Source organism: Anabrus simplex, chromosome 1 (assembly GCF_040414725.1).
Source record: "Anabrus simplex isolate iqAnaSimp1 chromosome 1, ASM4041472v1, whole genome shotgun sequence".
Lineage (NCBI taxonomy): Eukaryota > Metazoa > Arthropoda > Insecta > Orthoptera > Tettigoniidae > Anabrus > Anabrus simplex.
The window spans coordinates 1,164,921,064-1,164,948,880 of NC_090265.1; the positions used below are offsets into that span (position 1 = coordinate 1,164,921,064).

At 39.8% G+C, this 27,817-nt stretch overlaps 1 protein-coding gene across 1 annotated transcript in view; it reads left to right on the plus strand.

The window, feature by feature from the left end:
* The window catches only part of LOC136858139 (uncharacterized), a 138,189-nt gene that overhangs the window by 65,588 nt on the left and 44,784 nt on the right, over positions 1-27,817 (plus strand). The window contains exons 2-3 of the mRNA XM_067137464.2: positions 22,333-22,547; positions 27,404-27,577. Coding sequence (XP_066993565.2) covers positions 22,333-22,547; positions 27,404-27,577 — 389 coding nt within the window. The remainder of the gene's footprint in view (positions 1-22,332; positions 22,548-27,403; positions 27,578-27,817) is intronic.

Here is a 27,817-nt window from a genome sequence, read left to right on the forward strand (position 1 = left end):
GTGCGGTTAGAGGCGCGCAGCTGTGAGCTCGCATCCGGGAGATAGTGGGTTCGAATCCCACTGCCGGAAGCCCTAAAGATGGTTTTCCGTGGTTTCCCATTTTCATGCTGGGGTGGTACCGTACCTTAATTAAGGCCACGGCCGCTTCCTTCCCATTCCTAGGCCTTTCCTGCCCCATCGTCGCCATAAGACCTATCTGTGTCAGTGTGATGTAAAACAAATAGCAAAAAAAAAAAAAAAAAAAAAATGCATGGTTTGGGCGTAATGTGGCTTCACAGTTTGGCAACGCCTCGGATATGTGGCAAGAAATCCTGAAACAAAACAAACGATAATTATTTTATCAATCTGAAAAACTACATAATTATACTGTACATTATTTGACAACGTGCGTCAATCTCTGCACCGCTGATGTAGGCTCTGTAATCAAGTAAGAGGTCGACAATTCGAACACCTTACAGTGACGGCTGGTGACAATGTGGCTGGTAGCGATAATAATAATAATAATAATAATAATAATAATAATAATAATAATAATAATAATAATAATAATAATAATAATAATAATAATAATAATAATAAATTCTAGCAATTGAATTATAATTCTTAATGTTTGGTGATCGACTGATGGTTTCTTAGTGACTGACTCGGCAACATAGCGCACATCCCTCAGTGAAGTGACACTATCCTTCACATTCCAGTCATCGCCCAATCGGCCACACTATAATAATAATAATAATTTCGTGTGGCTATTTCTAGCCGAGTGCAGCCCTTGTAAGGCAGACCCTCCGATGAGGGTGGGCGGCAACTGCCATGTGTAGGTAACTGCGTGTTATTGTGGTGGAGGATAGTGTTATGTGTGGTGTGTGAGTTGCAGGGATATTGGGGACAGCACAAACATCAGCCCCCGGGCCATTGGAATTAACCAATGAACGTTAAAATCCCCGACCCGGCCGGGAATCGAACCCGGGGACCCTCTGAACCGAAGGCCAGTACGCTGACCATTCAGCCAACGAGTCGGACATCGGCCACACTTTGAGAAACATACAAAATAAGTTCGTACTATCGGACCTTGGTGTTTACAGAACTATGAACTAAATTTAAAATGAAAATAAGCCTACTGCATTTCAGATAAATTATTGCCTGAATTTAGCCTACCAGGTAAACATTAAGCTAGGGAGTGACATGTCACCGTGTAACTTTCCCTAGAGCCACACCTGCCCTTTTGTAATTTAGCGCACAAATTTCTTGACGAAGTGTGAATCCTTCACGTTTCAGTCATCGCCGAATCGGCTACACGTTGCCAAATTTTGACGCCCCCATAACGCCCAAACCATGCATTTGCGAACAGGGGTTTCCTCTTAAAGAAAGACCAGTTTTCAATCCTGCACAACATACTAAGCGTGGTTGGTGCACCCTGTACGTGCTCTAATTACTTTATTTACGTTTCATTAATGATGTTACTGATTTTACATCCCACTAACTACTTTTTACGGTTTTCATAGACACCATGATGCCGGAATTTTATTGCACAGTTCCTTATGTGTCCATAAATCTACCGACAAGGATTGTCATTCTTGAGCACCTCTATATACCTCCGGACCACTCAGCTTGGCATTGCCACTATATTAAAGGCATGAAAATGATCATGAGACATTACTTACGGGTTGAGACGTCTCAAATTATTTTACTTCGTTTCGGAGTTGGTGCTAATTTAACATATTGACTGTCGATGAAAGCTGAAATTATAGCCTACGGAAGTTGTTCTCCTACGATTCCCCTGCCGTGATGATTTAAAGATTAAGTTATGAAGATCTTTTTAGACAAAACTAGAGCATGTGCGAGTGCTCAGCTGATGGCGCGGACAGGTGTTGCCCTCCACCCACGCAACACACCGCTACTAGGTCCTCATTCACATGCAGAAATTAAAACACAGTATCATAGCCACCGATGTAAATTCGGATTTATAAATTGTAATGAAAATCTTTGTTCAGATGAGAAGAAGGAAAAAGGAACCCGTGAGCTGTCACACCTACAGACGCAGATGGTAGCAAGTTATCGTTTGCCTCTATGTGGCATTAAATATTCGATTACATACAAAGTACGAAAGCAGGATATTATTGAGTTATTTAACCATTTCAAAACCAGGTGAAACTTCATGATATGTAAAATGTATTTCATTTGTTCTTGGTATTTTATTTTTACTCACCATGTCAAGAAATGTAACCTGAGTATCGTCAAGGAGTTCAAGATTATCCCCCAGTTTAGTTTAATTTTTTTATTGTTTTACAAAGAATCCATTCACCTTTCTATCAATTTCATTATTTCTTTTAGTCCGAGCTGTCTTATATGTATTTATAGAATCTTGAACTAATGTTTAATTGGATGGTTTTTTTTTCTAATGTATATTTTAATGGCATTGTAGGCCTACTTTTATTTTTATTCTGGAATGTCCTACTTAACACTCTTGTAAAACAGTAACATTATTTTCTTAAAGACAGAGATAAGAAGTGTATTGTAAAAGCATATATCATTGTCGAGGATTCAATAACGGTCGTCTTTGTTGTAAGCTCGTGACGGAGTAATTGAGCCATCACGTTCTCTACCTAAGCTTTGTTCATACTATTGAATATTTGTAGAGACCTTTAGTGAGATGTTGGAACGTAAATGCCATTAGAGATCAAATCTCTGCTATGGATGACGATAGTAAATCAGTTTTCAAAATGTCTCCTCAGTAAAACATGACTTGATTATTGGCTATAAGGACAGATGAATGAAATCCACAGCCTGTTTCCAGACTGTATAAGGACAGATAATTTTGATAAAATTGTCCTCAAACACCATTTTTCATTCCCGTCTTTGACCTATTTCTGATTCCTATATGAAGGCTTGAATCTGGCCGTGATAGAGTTCTTGATATTAGTTGAGCGGAAAGGGAACTGTTAACACTCTTTGTCGCAACTGTTGGCATGTTAAAGACTTGTGCTGGCCTTCTGAGCATCTACCCAACAAAATCAATCCCTCGACCTAAGAAATCATTAGCATTCTGAAACATTCTCAGTTGGAAAGCACATTTTCATAGAAATACATGTCACCAGCCCACAGAGTCATCTACATTAATAAATGGAAGTCGGAGTGGAGCGATGTATAAATGTCGGTGGAAGAATGAAAATAGACATGAGTTAATGAAGCACTTATAGAAAGCTTAAAATGTTGTACTTAAAAGTACGGTATACCAAACATTAGTGGAAAAATAAAAAGTTATTTCAAGTCCCCGGGGGGAGGGGGGGAGGCGAGCTGATGCGGGGTCAAAATGTGGACTCAGAAGTGAAACACAGCAAGTACATAAGCGTATAATTTTCCCAATCAGTGGAATTTTATCCAAGTCGATGACGTGTGGTTTTACGTAGGCTGAAAAATTTCCTGAAAATTCAAAGTAATTTTTAACATCAAGCCCCGAGGAAACATCCAGGGAAACGTTCAAAATATAAGGGAAGTGAGGATAAATAATTTTGTCAATAAAGGAATCTTCATTAAACTGGTCCTGTTGGTTGGTAGTATGCGATGAGTCTTGCTACCAACACAGTAAGACATTATTAAATTGGGTGTTGGTGCTATGCGGATCAATAAATGTAAGTATTAATTAAAATTACCTACTGCAAGAAATGAAATACACTGAAATGACGTCCTTAAGAACAAAACACGTGTATTGTCACTTAATTTAGTACAAAAATAAATCTGCATGAAAATGAAATGTCATATGGCTTTTAGTACCGGGATATCCCAGGACGGGTTCGGCTCGCCAGGTGCAGGTCTTTCTATTTGACTCCCGTAGGCGACCTGCGCGTCGTGATGAGGATGAAATGATGATGAAGACAACACAAACACCCAGCCCCCGTGCCATTGGAATCAACCAATTAAGGTTAAAATCCCCGACCCGGCCGGGAATCCTTCCTAGTCCTAGGCCTTTCCTATCCCATCGTTGCCTTAATACCTATCTGTGTCGGTGCGACGTAAAGCAAATTGTAAATAATAATAATAATAATAATAATAATAATAATAATAATAATAATAATAATAATAATAATAATAATAATAATAATTCTTAAAATTCATCCGTTATCCGTACTGAGAGATTACGGGATTAGGGGCAGGTTATTACTGGAAATGAAAGACATTCATGTTGACAATCGGCCCTCAGAATTGATGGTAGAATGAGTTCTTGGTTCAAAGTAGTTACAAGGGTTACACAGGCTATAATATTTCAACTTTGTTGGTCATAGTATACATGGATCATTTACTGAAAGGTATAAAACGGCAGGGAGGGATTCAGTTGGGTGGAAATGTGTTAAGAAGTTTGGCCTATGGCAATTAATGGCTGGCTGTGCTGAAAGCCTGCAGTCTAATAGTTTGGAGATTGAACAGGAGGACAGCTTGTATGATATGAATTATAATTTCCAAGGCTAAAGTGATGTCATTAGGGAAGAAACCTAAGAGGATTTAATATCTAGTAGGGAATACGGAACTGAACAGGTTGATCATTTCAAGTACGTTGATGATATACTACGCGAAACTGAATCAAGGTGCAGCAAAGCTAATGCTGTGAGCTCGCAGTTGAAATCAATGGTATTCTATAAGACATTGACATTGAAACTGAAGAAGTATTTGATAGAATGGATAGTATGACAGGTCAGTACTCAATGTTATTCTGCACAGTTAAAGACGTTTAACCATTAATAACTGGCTTCTTTAACATAGGAAGTGAAGTCATGTTGACTTCACGTAGTGTCCGTTGTGTCGTTTATTGCCTCCAACAACATTCTAGTAGGATCTTGGCAGGAACACATACCGCTGCGAACAATTAACAGAGTTCACAATAAATCACCACTGCCTGACTTAGAGGACCGCAAAACAGCAGACAAAAAGAGAGAGAAAGACTGAAGGAACGCGAGCTAGTTTAGGAGAATAATCTTAATTCTCTACGCATTTAAACAATTTTCGCCTAGGAGGTACTATTTCTGAACGTGAACTGCTGACGTTAAAATGAAACAGGTCTGCGAATTCCTTCTTCATTTTTAATCCTACTTTCTAAATCTGTATTGACTGAGCGAGTTGGCTGCGATGCACAGGTCGTGTGGATTTGAGCTTCCAACCCCACCGTCGACAGCCATGGAGTTTCCATGCTTTCCCGCTTTTACGTCAGGCAAATACCGGGGATGTACCTTAATTAAGGCTATTGTAGTCACATTTTACAATCCTAGCCCACCGGGCTGAGAGGCTTAGACAATAGAGGACTGGATTTCTGTGCCCTAGATGGCGGTTGCAATACACCAGCCTCGTGTCAGTAGATTCGCCGGCACGTAAAAGAACTCCCGAGGAATAAAATATTGGCAACTTGGCGTCTCCAAACACCGTAATAAATGTTTAGTTGGACGTAAAATTAATAATACAAATAAAATTAGGTCCTTTCCTGGCTACCGTCGCCGTAAACCTGTATGGGTTAGTGATTTGTTGAACTACACGCAAAAGAGAACATTATCGATTTACTGTAGCAATATTTTCATATAATCACAAATTGAAACGTAGGCTACGAATTGTAAGTGGTGAATATTACTCCCTTTCCATGTATTGTTTTATTATTTGTTTATTTTGAAATGAAGTATAACAGAATGCCGAATTTCAGAGATCCGTAATAAATCTCGTATGTACAATACACCAACATCTTCTTGAGAAATGTATCGACAGTGAATTACGCAGATAGTTCTTGATTTTTAAAACTGTTGCAGTTGAAGACGTAATTGATTTTCATATTTATGTCTATTATAGCTTTCAAGACTGTTAAAACGGATGCACTTTTAAAATATTTGTAGCTCTGTTAGTAGGGGCTATGTTAAGTTTGTTACTTTCAATTTGCGTCTGTTACCCTTCCTAACCTTATTATAAAAAATTAACTTTTCTCAGCTCATCCTAGGTATTTATGGGCTCATTTCGGTTTTTGCCGGGGGATTAAGGTCGGGTGTCCTTCCTGACGCCACATGATAAAAGCAGTTCGATTTGTTCTGGGTGATTTCCGACAAAAGAGTAGCGTTACAAAAATGTTGCAAAGTTTGGGTTGGGAAGAATTGAGAGAAAGAAGACGAGCTGCTCGACTAAGTGGTATGTTCCGGCTGTCAGCGGAGAGATGGCGTGGAATGACATTAGTAGACGAATAAGTTTGAGTGGCGTCTTTAAAACTAGGAAAGATCACAATATGAAGATAAAGTTGGAATTCAAGAGGACAAACTGGGGCAAATATTCATTTATAGGAAGGGGAGTTAGGGATTGGAATAACTTACCAAGGGAGACGTTCAATAAATTTCCAATGTCTTTGAAATCATTTAGGAAAAGGCTAGGAAAACAACAGATAGGGAATCTGCCACCTGGGCGACTGCCCTAAATGCAGATCAGTATTGATTGATTGATATTTAAGATGAAAATCTCAACCCAGAGATCTTTTTTTTTTTTTTTTGCTTTACGTCGCGCCGACACAGATAGGTCTTATGGCGACGATGGGACAGGGAAGAGCTGGGAGTGGGAAGGAAGCGGCCGTGGCCTTAATTAAGGTACAGCCCCAGCATTGGCCTAGTGTGAAAATGGGAAACCACGGAAAACCATTTTCAGGGCTGTCGACAGTGTGGAATACTGGATACTGGCCGCACTTAAGCGACTGCAGCTATCGAGCTCGGTGACCCAGAGATCAGCCGGGATTTAAACCTTGGTCTTCGGGTGAAAATCCAGCAGCTAATCCCCCTTATTATAGCCAAGTGTAAACAAATTCAGTTGAATTAAATTATTATCCTTGACTTTGATGAAAGTAGCAGAGATATGAGCACGGATGCTGACACCATTCCTTATGCAGTCAGTCCCTGTGTCGAAGGTGTGAAGGTGTCGCTCATGGGCTTGGTTTGTGTACACATAAAAGTGAGCTTGGCAGATTGATGTGTAGCAACATTTTTCTGTCTGAATGATGAAAGCAACGGAAAAGGCCTCATTCTTTTTTTCCATAGTGTGTCCGTTTAGAGAAACATAGTATTTATGGCAGTCTATGGTAGACCTGCTGGGGATAGAACTGACGTTCATCTTGAAGACTCAACGTAATGCATAAGTTATAGCCAAGATAGGTAGGTCTATCTATAGGCGGATATTGAAGTTTTGTTGGTCTGACCATATTATATCCAACTATGGAGCATTGAAAACAAATTATGAAAACAATAATTAAAAAAGGAAACCTGAGCACCAGGACTGAGATCGAGTTTGGTAGCTGCAGCCGCTTGAGTGCGGCCAGTATCCAGTATTCGGGAGATAGTGGGTTCGAACCCCACTGTCGGCAGCCCTAAAGATTGTTTTCCATGGTTTCCCATTTTCACACCAGGAAAATGCTGGGGCTGTACCTTAGTCCACGGCCACTTTCTTCCCACTCCTAGCCCTTTCCTCTCCCATGGTCGCTATAAGATCTATCTGTGTCGGTGCGACGTAAAGCCAATTGTAGGGGAAAAAAGAGAATATCCTGAGAAACACGGCCACTAAAAGACTTCGGTACTTCAAGAAAAAAATGCCAGTAGACGTGGACGAAATATTTAATGCCAAAATAATATTTTAAAACGAGGTTTCAGATTTCACACGCTGAGCTGTTCCGAGCTGCAGTAAGCAAGCACAAGATTGTCCTGTGGACCTCCAAGACCCGATAACGGAGGGATACTTGAAGGAGAATAATAATAAGAAGGTTCTTATATTTTAAGGACCGTAAAATTGTGTTAATTGTCGCCATACAAATCACAAAATTGAGAAAATTGACCCTATCTGAGCTTTTAGTTTCATGGAACCCTTAACTGATTATCACTGAGAGGATTAACAATGTTACTTGTTTTACGCCCCACTGATTGACAAGGGCACCCCGTGACTTTTCTCCCATCTGATATTTATGAAACAGTAATAATGCGAGCATTGAGTTAAAAAATAACATCCCTGTAGTTTATTTCGGAGCGCTTTCCCTCTCGAATTATTGAAAGGAAAACTTTGACTTTTCCCTGTGGTTAGGCAACATGGAAGCGCATTTTGGTAAAATTACGTTTAAGAGTCATTTCATTTCAGTTCGTATCGAGACATGCATCTCATGTGAACATATGAAGAAGAAGGAGAATAAATAATTAGCTGTAAAAGTGAAATGTCATGTGGTGGGGTTACTTCATGGTACCGATAACGAAATCTTCATGACAGAATTTCCATAACCCAAATGAACTCTTTTATTTATAACTACCTGTGTTTATACAAGTAACAACCAATGCTTCGCAATGCTGGTAAGCAGAAGGTTGTATTCCTACTGCCTCTCGTCTTCAATGTGCAAATATTCTAAACATCAATGTTCATGTGTCATAAAGCTGTAGTGTAAATAATTGTGATGAAAATGCTTTCGTGGTGTGATCCTTGTACGGTAATAAACTGTGCATTAAACATTGTGTTCCTCGGCTACATTGCCGCGAAATTTTTGGCTCCATGGCGAAATAATTAGCGTGCTGGCCTCTGGTCACAGGGGTCCCAGGTTCGATTTCCGACAGGGCCAGGAATTTTAACCATCATTGGTTAATTTCGCTGGCACAAGGGCTGGGTGTATGTTTTGTCTTCACCATAATTTAATCCTCATTACGACGCTTACGGCGTCAAATGAATAGACCTGCACCCTGGCGAGCCGAACATGTCCTCGGACACTCCCGGTACTAAACGCCATATGCAATTTCACCGCGAAGTGCCCTCATCACATTACTTCCGTTTTATAGGTAATTTATACTAATTACTCTTATTTTGTTCAAATAAAACGCATTTTCTGAAAGGAATTCAGCCGATATAATTTTTAGAAGCTTGAAGGTTACCTTCCTACTGGGAGGATTTTAAAGTTTTATAGTAACTCGTGATAGAGCTGTGAAACAAACTATTCATGTTCATTAAAAAAAAAGAACACCTTGAAATACTAGAGATAGAAAATTCATATTCATATTTTGGGATTCTGAAAAAAGAAACATTTGAAATTCCGTGTTATTAATTCTTCATTAATGCTCAATTTTTAGCATCTTCTCACAACTATAGATATTTTTTACTACTTTTCCGTATACATGAATGATACATTCAACAGTTATACGGGAGTAATATTTTAAGTTTTAAATAAGTCGTGTCGACTCTTGATTAACTTAATATTCAACCTTGTCTCTTACTTCAGTTTCTCTAGCATTGATCATAATTAGTTTTCTTTTCTGTCTTCATCATATTTGTAACTCTTGTCTTCTTTAATGTTGCTTTTTTCGCCCTTTAAGTCATGCGTACTACTCCTGCTATCCCACGTATCAATTTTCATTTCTAATTAATTGTTCTACTATTTTGACTCCCTGTTACTTATTGATTTCAGCTATCGCTTTGTTTTATTTATATCTCATATGTCAAAGAAGATTAAAGTGAGCAAATCATATTTCATTGGATTACGTTTTGTAACGTTTGTATTGTTTGTTACTATCCTTTTTCATGACATTTATTCCTAAATTTCTTACTCTTGTTTCCATTGTGTTCTTCTGTGTTGCAGTCTGACTCCTAGTGATTAACTGTATATATCTTTATTGGCTTTTAATGTTGAAATTGGTAAGATATTTGTAAAGGGCATAAAATGAACTACAGACCAATATGAAAGCCAAGCGCCGATTAAGAATATTAAGTTAATCAAGAGTCCAAACCACTTCTTTAAAATTTAAAATATTTTTCCCGTATAGCTGTTGAATGTATCATTCATGTATAGGGAAAAATAGTAAAAAAAAAATCTATATTTGTGAAAGGATGCTAAAAATTGAGCGTTAATGAAGAATTAATAACACGAAATTTCAAATGTTTCTATTTTTCAAAATCCCACAATATAAATTGGAGATATATACAAAATCTGAAAAATAGAATAAATTTTATATCATTTGTATCCTTAGTACACTGTGCTAAAATTGTGAAAACTCACAACACACTAGGGATAAAGTGGGACGTTACTCTTAGAGTATGGGAACGTGCGATTTTGACAGTCTACATCTACGATGCTACGATTCGCCTGTCGCTAAAACGGGGTTGTATCTCTGAACATAAATGATATACAGAAAAATCAATACACGTTGTTTCTTGAACTTTTATTATCTACTAAATTCCAAATGTTCAATAAAATTGCAATGGAAATGGATGGATTTGAGATTTTCAAGGCTATTCATTTTTAAAAACTATACAAAATTACCTTTCCAGTAGGTTATGAGAATACCTTGTCTATTATTTAGAAGACATACCCTGAAAATGACATGAAAATACATAGCCTACAGTTATTTCCTAACTTTCCCCTTTGTAATAATACAACAATATCATGAACTCGAGAGACGTATGTTAGATTCACTGGTATGTTATAAAAGCCCTCTTCAAGCCAAAATTCCGACACTCGGGCGTTTCCTAAGACTATCAGAAGCTACTTCTTCTCTTCTTCTTATGATCATGTCTTTCATAACCTCGACCTCTTGATTCATTACCTTCGAATTAGTTCCTTTTATGGATAGTACTCACTTTCGGCGATCAAATAGTAATATATTTTTCCTATTTTATTATTTAATGCTGGTAACAGCAGAACTAGCTACTATTTCTGCCCGATGTAAGGTCTCACGGACTGTTTATCTTCAGCTGGACAACTCCCAATAATACTACGCCTACTCATTCTTTTAAATAAACATGCGTTGTTTCGTGGCAGTTGGCCTTTCTTTATAATGTTTTGTGAAGTAAATTGTAATGTTACGTAAGGAATAATATTATTGTATGCGTGTGCACGTCTTGTTGGAGAATGACAGAATGACAAATGAGTGTACAGGGTTGCGTACCACAACTGGTAAAGATTCTGAATTAGTTAAGGTTCGAACCTGGCTCACTCCGGTAGTATTTAGAGGTGCTCAAATACGTTAACCTCGTGTCGGAAGATTTACCGGCAGGTTAGAGAAGTCCTGCGGGACAAAATTCCGACACCTCGGAGGCTTAGAAAGCCGTAAAGTAGTTAGTAGAACGTAAAACCAATAACATAAACATTCTTTTTTTACAATTGGCATAACGTCGCACCGATACAGATAGGTCTTATGGAGACGAAGGGATAGGAAAGGGCTATGAAGCGACCGTGGCCTTCATTAAGGTACGGCACCAGCATGTGCCTGATGTGAAAATGGTAAACCACAGAAAACCATCTTCAGGGGTGCCGACAGTGGGGTTAGAACCTACTACCTCCCGAATGCCAGCTCCGAACTGCGCGACCATAACCGCACGGCCAACTTGCTCGGTACATAGGTATTCAAGTAGTTAAAAGTGTACATTTTCAAAATACTTCTTTTTAGGGCTCACCTAATGACAACCAGAAAACAGAATTCTAATAAAATATTGGTATTTAGCTAGTGAACATATTTCCCTTACATTATTCTTATACATTCTGCTACTTAAGGTATGATATGCATAAAATATTAATTTCAAATCGATACACTTACTAATTTAGAGACAATTTTGTATACGCCTTAAGCCCTGAATTTCCAGATATTATTACATTAAATATAATGGTACTGTTCTCTGTTCTGAAAGTATTCCTATCCATGTATCTTTCCGTCCATATAGTTTCTTCTTCTTCTTAATCTGTTTACCCTCCAGGATCGGTTTTTCCCTCGGACTCAGCGAGAGACCCCACCTCTACTGCCTCAAGAGCAGTGTCCTCGAGCTTCAGACTCTGGGTCGGGGATACAACTGGGGAGGATGACCAGTACCTCGCCGAGGGGCCCCACCTGCTATGCTGAACAGGGCCTTGTCGGGGGGATGGGAGGATCGGAAGGGATATACAAGGCATAGGGAAGGGAGCGGTCGTGGCCTTAAGTTAGGTACCATCCCGGCATTTGCCTGGAGGATAAGTGGAAAACCACGGAAAACCACTTCCAGGATGGCTGAGGTGGCAATCGAACCCACCTCTACCGAGCTCGATAGCTGCAGTCGCTTAAGTGCGGCCAGTATCCAGTATTCGGGAGATAGTAGGTTCGAACCCCACTGTCGGCAGCCCTGAAAATGGTTTTCCGTGGTTTCCCATTTTCACACCAGGCAAAGCTGGGGCTGTACCTTAATTAAAGCCACGGCTGCTTCCTTCCAACTTCTAGCCCTTCCTTGTCCCATCGTCGCCATAAGAACTATCTGTGTCGGTGCGACGTAAAGCAACTAGCAAAAAAAAAAAGAACCCACCTCTATTCAGTTCACCTTCCGAGGCTGAGTGGACCCCGTTCTACCACTTTTCAAATTTCGTGGCAGAGCCGGGAGTCGAACCCGGGCCTCCGGGGGTGGCAGCTAATCACACTAACCACTACACCACAGAGGCGGACCCATATATTTTCATACTTTAAATTCTTGGAGTTCGTTTTAGTATTCGCCATCAAATTCGATAGGCCTACTAGTCCAGTTTTAATAATTGTCGTTTTCCTCGTTTATCCAGACTAAATGTATCATTAGTGTGTACTTTCCCAGCATTTATCTTCATCATGTTCTTTATATCATTGAGTACTTGAAAGACATTTCACAAGTCCATCTCATTCTGTACTTATTCTTCGTTTCATTTCTCCAGCCACTTCAAATATCTTAATCCTTCACTTTTTCTTTCTGCAGTTATTGTCCTGTGTTTTCCTGAATCACCTCTTCTCAGATAATTCATAACTCTCCATTGACACACGTTTCTTTCTTTACAATGGTTATGAATAGGTTCCTTAGTTTGTTCAGCTCGGCGTCCTCTCTTTCTATGCCTTTTAATGATTCTCCACAACCTCTCAACTTCTTTCATCCCAGGTTTTTAACTTGATAGTGAAGAGTTAAACCACGGGGCAACTAGCTGTGTCTGACATTGTTTCCACGTACTTACACTACGCTTCTTTTCTAATCTTTTTCAGCTAGTCTCTTCCAATACTGATAATATTAAATTTGCGAGGTAGTCTTTCATTTTCATATCGTTGATTGTCCGTCCTCTTCTTTTGTCCATAATTTAATGCTTCGTATAATTGGACCTCTTCTTCTTTCTCCTTTAATTAGAGCTAACGAGGGTGATATGTACTTTGATTTGTACTTTCTATTAAACCAATAACCACCACCACCACTCCTTGCTTCCATTAGAAATCGTATTAGCAATTATCAGTGAAACTGTAAACAGCAAAGAGTGTGAGACTACCAAATGGGACCATTTACTCTAAACTGACTTAAAAATTTATTAAAAGCTTCGTATAAAAAGACAAGTTTAATAGTGACGCAAACTCTATATATATTTTTTGAGTACTGAAAATGATCTCCTTGGAAGAGGAAATGTTGTTTACTAATTTGTCCAGTAACTTTGAACAGTTTCATGCCCAGTAATAATGCCATTGAAGGGCAGTGCCATAGTAATATGAAAATTAACTTTGCAACTATGAGATTTGCGTTCAGAAATGTAATAGAAATTAATATTATTATTAGTTTACACAGTTATTCCTTGTAAATATCGGTGGTACTTTACCCAAGCCGTTAGGCTTCCAGTAGTCTAGGGGTCTGTCCCCTCTCTTCCCAAGGCACAAGGGAACTTTACAAACACAATAGGTCATTCCGTGCAAACTTGAATGTTTTTGGTGGGGCGACGGCTACAAGCTTGACATCTGTGTCCGGTGATTGGAACTCTCGAGGCATGCCATTTCTTGGGATGTGCGGCCTTGTCTTAAATCTCTGCGCCGATATAGCGCTACGTGTCTTATTGACACAAAAGCGAGACTAACAAAATCTCTGGACATGTACATTCTGAAGTCCTTCAGTCTCATTTTAGGATGTTTCATTTGGTCTGAAGTTCTTTCCGAGTAATAATACAAATATAAGTCGCTAAATAGCATTAATTGACGATATCTAGAAAACATGCATGCACTCGTCTCATTTAGCTAAAAAAATCAGAGCTCTGTATATTATAAAGTCATCAAGGACCCACCATCTACGAAGCAATACTCAACAGATTTACTCTGGAACAAAGAATAATAGGTTACGAGAGATAAATCTAGACATTATATTCTTCCACCTGTTAATGGCTTAAAATTTTTCTAGAAACAGTACTGAAAAGTGGTTTAGGGAATAAACCATAACACTTCAGTAAGGGTCCCTCAAAAATTGATACATACTTTTTACCACCACTTATTAAACTATTAAATGAATATTAAACCAATAAACGAATGAACACCAAGCATGAAAGAGTTATAGTCTAAGTGAATGGGAAATTCCCGATCAGTTCCAGTACCGACCAATTACTGCAGTAAAGTGCGTGGTGTTGGTGGAAGTGTGCAGTGGTTTAGCTATTAGATTTCCACCCTGGTATGCAAAGCTCTGGTCTCGGTGACTGCAAAGTGGCACTTGTCCCTTGAAGGGGTAGCAAGCCTGCCTCTTACCGGAGACCTTGGGTTCGATTCCTCGAGAGATCAGGCAATTTTTTTACCTGAATCTGAGGCCTGGTTTGAGGTCCATTCAGTCTACGTGAGAACAGTTGATGTGATCTGATGGCGAGAATAACGGCGGAGACGATTCCTCACACGAAGCGCGCCTTACTTCGTAATCTGGAAGCCATCGGGCTCAATCACGGCTGCTTGGTAGGACAACGCTCATCAGCGCCATGGGGAGTTGTTTGTTTTAATTCATGTTCTTCTAAGCATTAGAAAATGTGTAATCTCGAATTCTGTTATCCAGAATAATTGTACATTGTATACGGATATCGAAGTAAATCACTGTATATGCAGTAAATAAGATGTCTTTTAAATTGCATATCTCTTAGCGTTATCCAGAAACAGCAGGGGGGAGGTTCCCACACGTTGTTTCCAATGTAAAGTGCGAGTTGCGGAGTTGTGATGATAACGGCAGGCTTCCTTGCCTACTTCCATCACAATCGAGTAGGCAAGTTTTCATTATAATGGGTGGCCCCATTCATTATCTACTGCGCGGTCAGGATCGATTTGGGAAGTTTTGGTTACAGTGGCAGGCGCCATTTCATACTTGCAGACAGATTACAGTTGAGAAGTTTTATTATAATAGCAGGCACCTTCCCTACTGCCAATCAAAATCGAGTTGTGCTGTTATCATCACAATCACAGGGCCATTTTCTTAATGACAGTCACACCGAGTTGGTGAGTTTCCTACGCCTAATGCCAGTCACATTTTGGATTGGTAAATTTGTTTATAATGGCGGGAACACTTGTCTACTCCCAAACACAATCAGTTAGGGGAGTTTTGAACAAAATTGCATTCTCCCTTGACTTATTCCAGTCAAATTGAGAAGGGAATCATTAATTACAATGGTAGTCCCTCCTTACTAATGCTAGTTACAAAGGAGTTGGAGTAGGATTCCATTCATACTGCCAGTCAAAGTCGATGTAGAGAATAATGATTAGCAGACACCCTCCTGCTGAGAGTCACTATCGATGTAAAATATTAATTATAATGGCAAACACACCCTTTCTACTTCGCTACAAATCGACTTCAATGAATATATATAGATCGACATAGGAAGTATATGCATGTTTACAATATTGCAAACCTTCATTAACAGATAAACTGCTGCTAAACGATACATCATATTGACAAACGGATTGTACCATAAGACGCCTCATTTGGCGGTCTAAATGGCTGGTCTTAAGATATTTTCTCCTTTTTCGTCTATTTATGGGTAAAATTGAATTAGAAACGTTGAATAGAATTTGGCTCACGTATGGTAATTGGGTGGGCCAATGTTCGTGTAGAATTAGATGATTCTATCTTTCATATAAGTGATTCGAACTACGAATGATACGTGTACAGAGAGTAAAATGTAGGTATAATCGAAAAATAGAGACAAATCTAACTTACAACGTCATAGGATCAAAGTTGTAAATCACTGAAAATAGAATTGAGATTGTGCCATCTGTTTTGTAATACGAATTACCGTTTAGCCGCGAAAACCCTCGAAACGAAGGTCTGCACCGACATTGAAATTGCCTCAATATTCCGATATTTTTCGGGGGTATAAAATGAAATATTTAAAGATCTGGGAAGCTTTCCGTCGATTACAGGCTAAAACGTATAATTTTGCCCAATTTCATTTTGGGCGAGGGGGGTAAAATTTTGGACTTTCAGGAAAGTATAGCTAAAAATATGCAGATGGTCATTATTATCCCTTAAACGGATAGCTAGTACGAACATTTCGCCAAAACAGTCAATGCACAGACACACGGTAGTTACGATTTTATTTATATAGATAGATAATGAATCAGCTCCACGTACAACACCTTTAGGGCTATGTCCGCTGGACTTGGCCTGCAAAACCGACCGTTCATGATATCTCCCTTATTAATCCCCCTGTCGAAAAAATGCACATGAGAAAAAAGTTTTACAAATGGATTTCCCTCAAGGTTGGTCGATTTCCAGTCAGGTTGGTCTTGTATATATTGTGGGAGAGTAAAATCACTGTATCGATTCCCTATACACCCCCAGTCCATTCCGTAATTTGAAATGGTATGGACCCTAAAACGTACCTTTGGACAGGTGTATGCCAAATATAAAGTTTGGTTGAAATATCTTCATTAGTTTTCATGTTATAAGTTAAAATAAGCTTTATACGCTCCCGCTCTTGAGTTAAGTCCGGTGGGACTTGTACTGAAAAAAGGTCCGTTAATGATACCGGTATATCCCTTATTAATCCTCGCATCGAAATCTTGCACATGAGAAGAAAAGTTTAGAAATTGATTTCCATTAATGCAGGTGGATTTCCATTCAGGTTGGTTGTGTATATTTTGCGGGACTGCAAAATGACGGTTTCGGTTTCGTGGAAACTCCCAGTCAGTTTAGGGATTTAGAAACAATATTGGTCCTAAAACCTACCCAAGGACTGGTGGATTCTAAATATGAAGTTTGGTAGAAATATATCCAGTAGTTTTCAGTTTATAGACAAACAGACAAACAGACACCAAAGCTAAAAAGTAGGCAGATGATCAGTATTACATCTGAAACGGATAACTGTACGGAAATTTCATCAAACCAGTCAATGTACAGACACACGGCCGTTACGATTTTATTTATATAGATTGAATTACAAAGCATATAATTATGATGAAAGTAAATGCAACATCAGGGTATTCTTCTTCTTCTTCTTCTTCTTCTTCGTTTAGGCCTACGATGGACCACGTGGTTCTTAACTCTGGTGAGCTTTTTTCTTCCTCTTAGCCCAGTATTCTTTCATTCTAGCGCTATGGATGTCTTTTTTTTCTTGAGTCCATTTCACTTCTACTCCTGGACGCAGTGATTTAGTTGTTAGTGACTGGAGAGAGTCAGATGTCTTGACTAACTTTCTGAATTTATCTCGGTTGTAAATGTCAATGTGATCAATGTTTAGGTATTGTAGGTCTTTCCGTACTAAATTCGTCCATTTGGCATTTGTTGCTTTCCCTCTAGATACAGTGTTGAAGATTCTTGAAGTGAGCCTCTGGCTGTCCATCCTGACTACATGACCATAGAAGATTAGTCTTCTCTTCCTCATAGCTGTTGTAATGCTCTCTATTTTACTGTACAGTTCCTTGTTGTGCCTGATTCTGTAGCCATCTCCTTCTTTAATGGGACCCATAATCCTTCTGAGGATCTTTCGCTCTTTCAGTTCTAGTTTTCTGAGTTGTCCTTTCCGGGTCATGTTTAGGCATTCTGAGGCATACAGTACAGATGGTCTTACTACGGTGTTGTAGTGTCTAAGTTTAAGATTCAAGGAGAGGGATTTAGACTTGTATATGTTCTTACAAAGATGATAAGCTCTTTCTAATTTAGTGCATCTACTCTTCATTGCAAGATCCTCATTAACATTTGGGGTTATCCACTCTCCAAGATATTTGAATGAGTTGGCCTTGTGTATTATTTTGTCCCCCAAAGAAATGAAGTTGGGTTCTTCTCTGATGTTTGTCAGAAATTCTGTTTTGTTGACAGCGATCTTTAGCCCTGCTTTACGAGGTGCAGTGGTCGCCGATTTAAAGCTTTCCTCGTGAATTATTTTCTGGTAGTAGAATATAACAAGACTGGAGTAGTCAACTTGTTTTATGAATTAAACTCTGGCAAACACTAATAGGACGCTCTTCGGATGAGGTTGTTGAGGATGTCAACCAACTACAATACACTCCAAGCGCTTAGGGTAGGGCTTGTTGAAAACTTAAAATACATACGAGAGTAACTTACGTGTCGTACTGAATCATTATAACAGGTCACCCATCAAAATAATGAGAGATTTCCATCACCAGAAATTACAAGATGTATATCCATGTATTTGGTATTGTATACTCTTTACAGAGTTGTTAAGATATTGTTCTTGAAGGATGATGTAGTACCAAAGGCATGGTTCGGGTGCATACGTTTTGATTGCACAAAGACAGAATAATAGGCTGAAATGACCTGTATTCTTCAGTTTTAAACACCAATGTGTTTCAAGTAATAGTTTGCTCCTGTATCACTATGTATAACTGCTTTTACATCATGCGAGATTTTTAAAAACATTTCTATCTGTGCCACATCTCACCGACACAAACAGGTCACCCTCTGTGGATTAGTGGTAGAATATCGGCCTCCAGATCCCAAGATCCCCGGCAGAGTAGTCGAATATTTGAACGACAGACAAAAGTCCATCCGATACTCCATGTCGTACGATGTCTGCATGTAACAGATCTCACATTTGGTGTTCACCCGACAAAATGAATCAAAACTTAGCCATAGACGCCCAAAAGATGTTCAGTTTACCATGCATCTAGTAGGTCCAGAGTAAAACGGAATGTCGAAATTGACAAGCAGGCACCCAATGACGTCAAATCTATCTATATAAAGCAGAATGTCTGTCTGCCTCTCTATCTGTCTGTCTGTACCTTATACAATTCCATGCCGTTCCACCAATTTGAACCAAATTTTGTATACTGGCACCCTGCGGGTAAACCCATCTACAATAAATTTTAACATATCTCTCCATTCCCTAGATTTAGGTCCTTTGGCACATTAACATCGGCTAATATGAGCAAAATATTCAATTTGCCGTACAAGGACGAGACAAAGCTCATTTTGAGCCTCACGACGTGTAGAACAAAGCTCGGAAAGGCCCTAGGGGCCCCGAAAACCATGAGTATTAAGGGCCTAAAATCAACCGTTTTGGAGACATTGAGATCACACTTCCCCGCTCCAGGAAATGGATGAAGAAATGATAAGCAGTAACCATGGCAACGTCAGTTCAAGGATTCTGCAGTAGAATACAAGCTTGTGTCGGAAGTAGGCACGTGCGTGAATGTAGGCTAGACCAAGGAGAGGTTCTGCTACACATATGACTGTCTCGGAAAAAGTACTGTTGGGTAAGCCACCCCTATGTTTTGTGGTCTGGAGGGGGTGGCATATAAAAAATAATCGCAAATAGTTCGAAACCATAGGTTTCGGGGTCGCTGAGATGAACAGTGACAATCCGCTTGTCGTTTAAGTTCAAGTTCAATCCCCATCGCCATGGCGGTGAGAAGGGCTGAAAAAAGTCCAAAGTGGCTCAGTTTATGGATTTATGTGTGTTCACCCCTCTGAGCGGAAGTGGAAATGGGATGAAGTAAAACAGTAATATAAAACGACCAATATTAAAGTATAATCCATAGTTTTCCGCGTTACTGAGATGAATAGTGACACTCCAGGTGTCGTTTAAGTCCAAGTTCACTCACATCGGCACGTGGGTGAGAAGGGATGAAAGAGAAAATATCCAAAATAACCAAGATTATGGGTGAATGTATGTTCCAGCATAGCTTTCATACAGACAAACAAACAATAAATGACTGTGGAGGCAGGACTCCCACAACACCATGACTCTTTGGATGCCGTTAAAGTCATAGTTCAGGCCTAGTCGGAATGGAGGTTTGAAGGGTTGAGAGAAGGAGTGTCCAAAATGACCGAGGCTATGGATGTATATTTTATATTCCAGCATAGCTCTCAACTAAAACTGGTGCATAGATGACTTACTATAATATCTGGAAAAAAATTACTTGGGGTAAGACACCCCTAGCACCCCCTGCGGAAGGGATGATACTAAAAAATAATCGAAAACGACGAATATTATTGCCGAATCCATAGTTTTCAGGGTTGATTAGATAAATACTGACACTCAGGATGCCTTTAAGTTGAAGTTCAAAGCTCATCACAGCTCTCAAACAACTCTGTACGGATATGAGTTATTATCTCGAAAAGATACTGTAGGCGTAAGACCCCCCTCGGGGAAGCGCTGACGTAAAATAATCTAAAATAGCTGATATTAGTGTCGAATTCTTAGTTTCTGGTGTCACTGGGATGAATAGTGACACTCCGGATGTCGTTTAAGTCGACGTTCAGCACCCATAGGCATGGCGATTCAGAGGGGGGATAAAGAAAATGTCCAAATTCACCGAGATTAAAGTTTTTTCCACAGTTTTTGGTGTCGATCGGCTGATTGGTGACAGTCCCTGTGACAGCTGGAATCGTGTACGTCATATCTATAATGGGACGCGTAAATGTATTACGTTGTAACTTGTTTCTGTTGTAACTTTTTTAAAGGATCAACAATTTCCCAGACTATCTGAGCTGCCAGAAGGAAATACTTTAAGTAGAAACAAAATAAGCTAGAACGTACAGTTATACACAAAATAATATTTCAATTTAAAAATTTACAAAAGAGTTCATAAACAACCAATTAAGAAAAAAAATCACTTGAAATAAGTAATACAAATCCTAAAAGTAAAAGGTGTGAAGGAGAAAATGACTCAAATTGTAGATGTACGTGTGTACAATATCTTTCAGAATAGCTCTCAACCAAACTTCGTACAAATACAAATTACTTACTGTCTCGAAAATATACTGGAGGAATAAAACATCTTCTAGCAAACCTAAGTGAGGGAATGACGTACAAGAATAATCGAAAACAACTAATATTAGGATCGATTCCATAGTTTCCGTGTCGCTAAGTTATATTGGGGCACTCTGGATGCCGTTTAAGTACCAGTTCAGCTGCGTTGGCATGGCGAAAAGTGGGGATGAAGAAAATATCCAAACTTACCGAGATTAGTTTGATTAACGAGAGAGAAAATAATCTATAAGATTTGAAATTAAACACAGCAATAACTTCCAAACTACAAAATAACGTCATAATAATGAAATGTACAAAAATTCTCTTCACAGATACTTAACAGGTAATAAAATACCTAAAGGAAACGATAAAATGGCCCGGGCAGCGCCGGGTAATATAGCTAGTTATAAATAGAGACTAATTTAATTGTAAATAATTATATATCTTTTATTTTAGATTTATATCCATTGTACATAGCTTGGATCTTTGTAGTTCGTCGTTATGATGTTCCTGATCCTGAATAAATAAATACATAAATTAAAATGCCTGAACACGGTAGCTGAGGCCATATGATTATTATTTTTATTATTATTACTATTATTATTATCATCTTTCTATCTTTCTTTCTTAATCTGTTTACACTCCGGGGTTGGTTTCTCCCTCGGACTCACCGAGGGATCCCTCCTCTGCCACCTCAAGGGCAGTGTCCTGGAGAGTGAGACTTTGGTGCGGGGATACAACTGGGAAGGAGGACAAGTACCTCGCCCAGGCGGGCCTCATCTGCTATGCTGAACAGGGGTCTTGTCGGGGGGATGGGAGGATCGGAAGGGATAGACAAGGAAGAGGGAAGGAAGCGGCCGTGGCCTTAAGTTAGGTACCATCGCGGCATTTGCCTGTAGAATAAGTGGAAAACCACGGAAAATAACTTCGAGGATGGCTGAGGTGGGATTCGAACCCACATCTACTCAGTTGACCTCCCGAGGCTGAGCGGACCCTGTTCCAGCCCTCGTACCACTTTTCAAGTTTCGTGGCAGAGCCGGGAATTGAACCCGGGCCTCCGAGGGTAGCAACTAATCACGCTAACCACTACACCACAGAGGTGGACTATTCTTCTTCTTCTTCTTCTTCTTCTTCTTATTATTATTATTATTATTATTATTGTGACTATGGGATAGGAAAGGGCTTTAAATGGGAAGGCAGCTACCGTGGCCTTAATTAAGTTACAACTCCGGCATTTGTTTGGTGTGAAAATGGGGAAACCACGAAAAAATATCTCAGTGCTAACGACAGTGGGGTTCAAACCCACTATTTCCTGAATGCAAGATTTGTGGGAAATATATTCTCGTTAAATTTAAGAATGATATGAGTGGAGATAAGCAACTGTTTCTTTAATTTTCCAGTTCCCTCGTCGTCCAGTAGCGAGGGTCGTGATCCGGTCTCTCCGGCACCTTCACTGGCATCGAACCCCAGCTTGGATCCGTACGATGATGGCAGCTCAGATTCGTCGCGGCCTGGTTGGCAGACTCCGCCAGCGATGTCCCTACCCCGCTTCAGGAAGTACACGGTGGAGGACTTCCAGTTCCTCAAGGTCCTGGGCAAGGGCAGCTTCGGGAAGGTATTGTACACTGAAAACTGGCCCATTGATCACGTATTGTAAATGTGTAGTGTACTTGATATAATCCAAGTCAGAATGAAAGTCCCCAATCATGTGTGATCCTTTCGTTACTATACTAATTGTAGAGCTCTACAAATCTGTCCTATTTTTTCGTCCTATCCTGCCCGCTTCATGCGCTACGGGCTTCCTGTTTCATCCTGTTGTGAAACATGGGCTGTCCTCGTCCTGCCCGCCGCTATATCGCGCATTTACCGTCCCGTCCTGTCCCACATCCCGATCTTGCCAGTCCTGCATATTTTTACGGAGACAGGACGAAGGAGATCGCGAGCAGGCAGGTATTTTGAGGTGAGGAGAGATCTCTGCAACTACACACGGATATATTGCGCAAGGTTTGAAATGTTTCTTTATTGATTTCAGTAGTAAACCCACGTATAATATCAAGTCCATCCCTTTGTAATGTTTAAATAGAACGTTGTTTAAAAAAATAATCGCCCTATGCCGTCAAAACTGTCATATAATTTTCCATGAACACATTACCTAGATTAATCCTGCTCATACAACCCGCCATGTCCTACACTCAACCCTGCACGAGTTGGTCGCTACATGTCACCCTCCCTGTCCTGTTTCCTGCACTAGCCCGTTCTCTCTCAGCCCGTCCAATCCTGCCTTTGTGAAATGCCGACTAGGTATTCCGGCCTTCCTGTGCATACAAGTGGTACAGGGTGCAAACTGCAGTTTATATACCTACTTCTATATACAGACGAACAACTGCATTATGACCACCTACCTAAAACGATGTAGGACCACCTTTTGATTCAACGAGGCAGAAGGTATCCTGGGGTATCTGGTACCACAGGCGCAACAGCTGATCCTCTGGTTGGTGTACACTGGTGGGCGGTGCTCATGTAGGATGAACACACTTCTCCAAGTCGAACCAATAATGTTCAATGGTGTCCAAATCGCGGCTGTGTGGAAGCCACACACGGCATTGAAGCACATTCACTTTCACGTTCCTCGAACTAGTCCTTCGCAATCTTGGTAGTGTGGTACGGCGCATTGTTCTATTGGAAGTAGCCTTGCACCATCAGGACACATTTTCATTTCTCCCAGCGGTTTAACGTTGCACTAACATAATGAAGTGTTTCGGCGACGCAATAACTAAGAACCATCTGCATCGGTGCGACGTAAATCAGTTTGTAAAAGAAAAGAAATAAAGAGCAGAGAATCTGAGATGAAAACATTTATATCTTTGTTTATTTCCTTCTCGAAAAATTTCGCATACAGATTCGAACCGCGGTCTTCTTGAAGAGAAGCCAGTGCCGATTCACTCAGCTAACACAGGCCTAAAGTGAATTTAACAAAGATCACAAAAGACGGAAGTATAATAACGAGAGAACCTCCTAATATCCTTAATCACTCTACTAATGTCCGGCTCCATGGCTAAATGGTTAGCGTGCTGGCCTTTGGTCACAGGGGTCCCGGGTTCGATTCCCGGCAGGGCCGGGAATTTTAACCATAATTGGTTAATTTCGCTGGCACGGGGACTGGGTGTATGTGTCGTCTTCATCATCATTTCATCCTCATCACGACGCGCAGGTCGCCTACGGGAGTAAAATCAAACAACCTGCATCTGGCGAGCCGAACTTGTCCTCGGACACTCCCGGCACTAAAAGCCATGCGCCATTTCATTTCATACTCTACTAATAAATACTCTATCGATATTATTGGTATTAGGTTTGATAGGGGTTTCATACAAATCTAGGTGCCAAAGTACCAAGCGAGTTGGCCATACGGCTACGGGCACTCAGATGTGAGCTTGCATTCCGAATATAGTGGTTTCGAACCCCACTGTCAGCAGTCCTGAAGAGAGATTTCCATGGTTTCCCATTTTCACACCACTCAAATGCTGGGGTTGTACCTTAATTAAGGCCAAGACAATTTCCTTCCAACTCCTAGCCCTTTCCTATCCCATCGTCGCCATAAGATATATCTGTGTCGGTGCGACATAAAGCCAATTGTAAAAAAAATGTGAGACATAGATGTTCCTTTCATGCTTCTAACCAAGCGTACTCGTATGTGCTAAACCCGGTTGTATAATCTGTTTGTATACGGTGCATCTTTGCAATGAGGTCAGTGGTTTCGTCAGTACGTAGATGTTAAGCTGTTCTCTTTTCATCTCTGTTCATCCCCTTTTTTTTTTTTTTTTTTGCTAGGGGCTTTACGTCACACCGACACAGATAGGTCTTATGGTGACGATGGGATAGGAAAGGCCTGGGAGTTGGAAGGAAGCGGCCGTGGCCTTAATTAAGGTACAGCCCCAGCATTTGCCTGGTGTGAAAATGGGAAACCACGGAAAACCATCTTCAGGGCTGCCGATAGTGGGATTCGAACCTACTATCTCCCGGATGCAAGCTCACAGCCGCGCGCCTCTACGCGCACGGCCAACTCGCCCGGTCTGTTCATCCCTAAGGTGGCATTAGATGACATTCAATCCCTATATTTTTAATGGAATACTTCAAATATGACATAGTTCAAGGAATGTAGTTGCCATAAATAATTCATAAAATGTAATAGACATGCGAAAACATATAACTGACCCTGTTAACAAATACTAATACTTGTTGAAAACCAAAATTCACCTTACTTGTTAAAATTTCGATCTGAACTACCTCTATATTCTATTGTGTTCCTGAATTCTATTATTCTATCGCAAGAATTCATAATTTATTCATCAATAAGAAGAGGAAAGCTTTTCTTTTACGATATACTTTATGTAATAAAAACGGAGAACATTAAAATTAAGTACACCTTTATTAATTTTTGAGAGGATTAGTTAAATTGCTGAATTGTGAATAAATTTTCATTTTCATTTACATTACATTACAATCTACAAATAGTCACGTTCTTAGAAAATGTTACTGCAGTGAAGTACATGTTTGAACATATTTTTTGATTTGTACAAAGGCCCCATGTAGGTTGCCACTAACTAGGCTACTCATATTATCCAGGTTCCTGGTGCATCATGCTGACAGCCGAGCGCGTGTACGCCGGTTTCCATCGGAGGCTATGGCACATGGTTGTCCGGTATCTGGACGTTATTAGGATCCAAGTCCATCCGTTCATCAACGGTGTTCCCTGACCGAGCGAGTTGACCATGCGCTTAGGGTCAAGTAGCTGTGAGCTTGCCTTCGGGAGATGTTGGGTTCGAATCCTACCGCTGGCAGCCCTGAAGATAGTTTTCCGTTGTTGCCCATTTCTACATTGCACCTTCATTAAGGAATAGACCGTGGCCTTAATTAAGATAGAGTCCCAGCATTTGCCTGGTGTGAAAATGGGAAACCACGGAAAACATTTTCAGGATTGCCGACAGTGGGGTTCGAACCCACTATCTTCCAAATGCAAACTGATAGCTAGCTACGTGACCCAAACCGCACAGCCACTAGCTTGGTTTTTAGTTCTTCTTTTCGCAGCTTAGTTCAAATGAAAACGGCCAGGGACAACGTTCAAACAGTTTGGCACTCTTAACAATGGTTGCGTTCACTTCACTCGGTACTCCCGGCGAAGTTGGGCAAAGTTCCTAACGAAAGCTCGATATTTTTAAGACTAAGACAGCAGAGACCCAAAACCATTTATAATGTCGAGTGGATATTTGTTCCGGATTTCGAAAGAACTTAAATAGCCTAAACTACAACATGTGTACTATTATTCATGAAATATGATCTCGAAATGTTGTTTTGGTCATCAGACTGGTCTGATGCAGCCGTCCATGGCACTCTACCCTGTGCTAACTCTAATCTGGCATATTCATGACTTATTCACCGCCTACCATTCTTACCCATTACACTTCCCTGAGAAGTTAATTACGCAAGTCCTAGATGCCTGAAGATGTGTCCTATCAATCTCTTGTCTCCTGTTGACATTTCACCGAATAGTTCTCCTGCAATCCATTACTTTTGTTTTGGATTCATTTATTTTTTACTATTCTCCAAGACTGTGTAAGCCTATATACTATTCAGTAATTGTCCTAGAGCTTCTACAGACTCGGATAAAATAATAATAACATCGGAAAATCTCAGAGCTTTGATTTCCTCTCCTTGGACTGTGATTCATTTTGCAAATTCCCCTTTGATTTCCATTACCGCCAGTTCTATATAAACGTTGAAAATGAGGGGCACAAACTGCAGCCCAGCCTCATTCTTTCTTGAATAGTTTCTCCTTTCTCATAGCCCTCAATTATTATCAATGCAAAATTATTTTTGAGCAGATATGGATAACTCTGCATTTTCGGTATTTCATCCCGATCACCATCAGAATCTTTTCTAGGACAACATATGACTTTTACGTGAGCATAAAGCAATTGGCACATTCTTTAGAACAATAGGCCTACTCTATGAAAAAAAAATTAATATAGCCATTATTGGGTCGTCAATAGTAATTCAATTGCAAACAAATAAAGCAAGCTTTGTAGTTTTGTGTGATTATGGATATCGTGATCAACACATGGGGTCTACAGTTTACGACATGTACAAACCATAGGAATGTGAATTTTCATTTCAAAAGTCTCATGCGCATTGGCTGGGATTTAAATCAATTTCCTCGTATCTGTTTTATGTTCCCAACTTTGAAATAAAATTCAATTGTTCATTTATTGCTCAAGATTCCGCAAAATTATTCATTTATTATTCTATCATTGGAGATATTCTCACACTTAAGAAGAATATATTTTACGTAGGGTGCATGACATTACTGCATTTATATTTTATGCATCCTTCACCCAATAGTTATGAATTTTTGAGAGAGTAATAGACAGGGATTTGGAGGTTTAATTCCTATAAGAAGACATTCTTCTGTTTCAGGTTCTTTTGGCTGAGCTTAAGGGCACAGACCGCTACTACGCCGTCAAATGCCTGAAGAAGGACGTGGTGTTGGAGGACGATGATGTGGAATGCACTCTCATAGAGCGCAAGGTGTTGGCTCTGGGGACGAAACATCCCTACCTCTGTCACTTGTTCTGTACCTTCCAAACTGAGGTGAGCTGCTGATCATACACTAAGCCTAGGGTATCTCCTCTCTGAATAGTTATAATCTGGCCACTAATACGCTAACCTTCAAGGCAATACAGACTTTCAAACTGTGGAATATAGAAGAAGAATTTCCATTCCATATCACAGTAAGATGTGTTAGTGTATTTTTGTAATTTGTTCCGTTTTCTTAGTGTATATAATAATAATAATAATAATAATAATAATAATAATAATAATAATAATAAT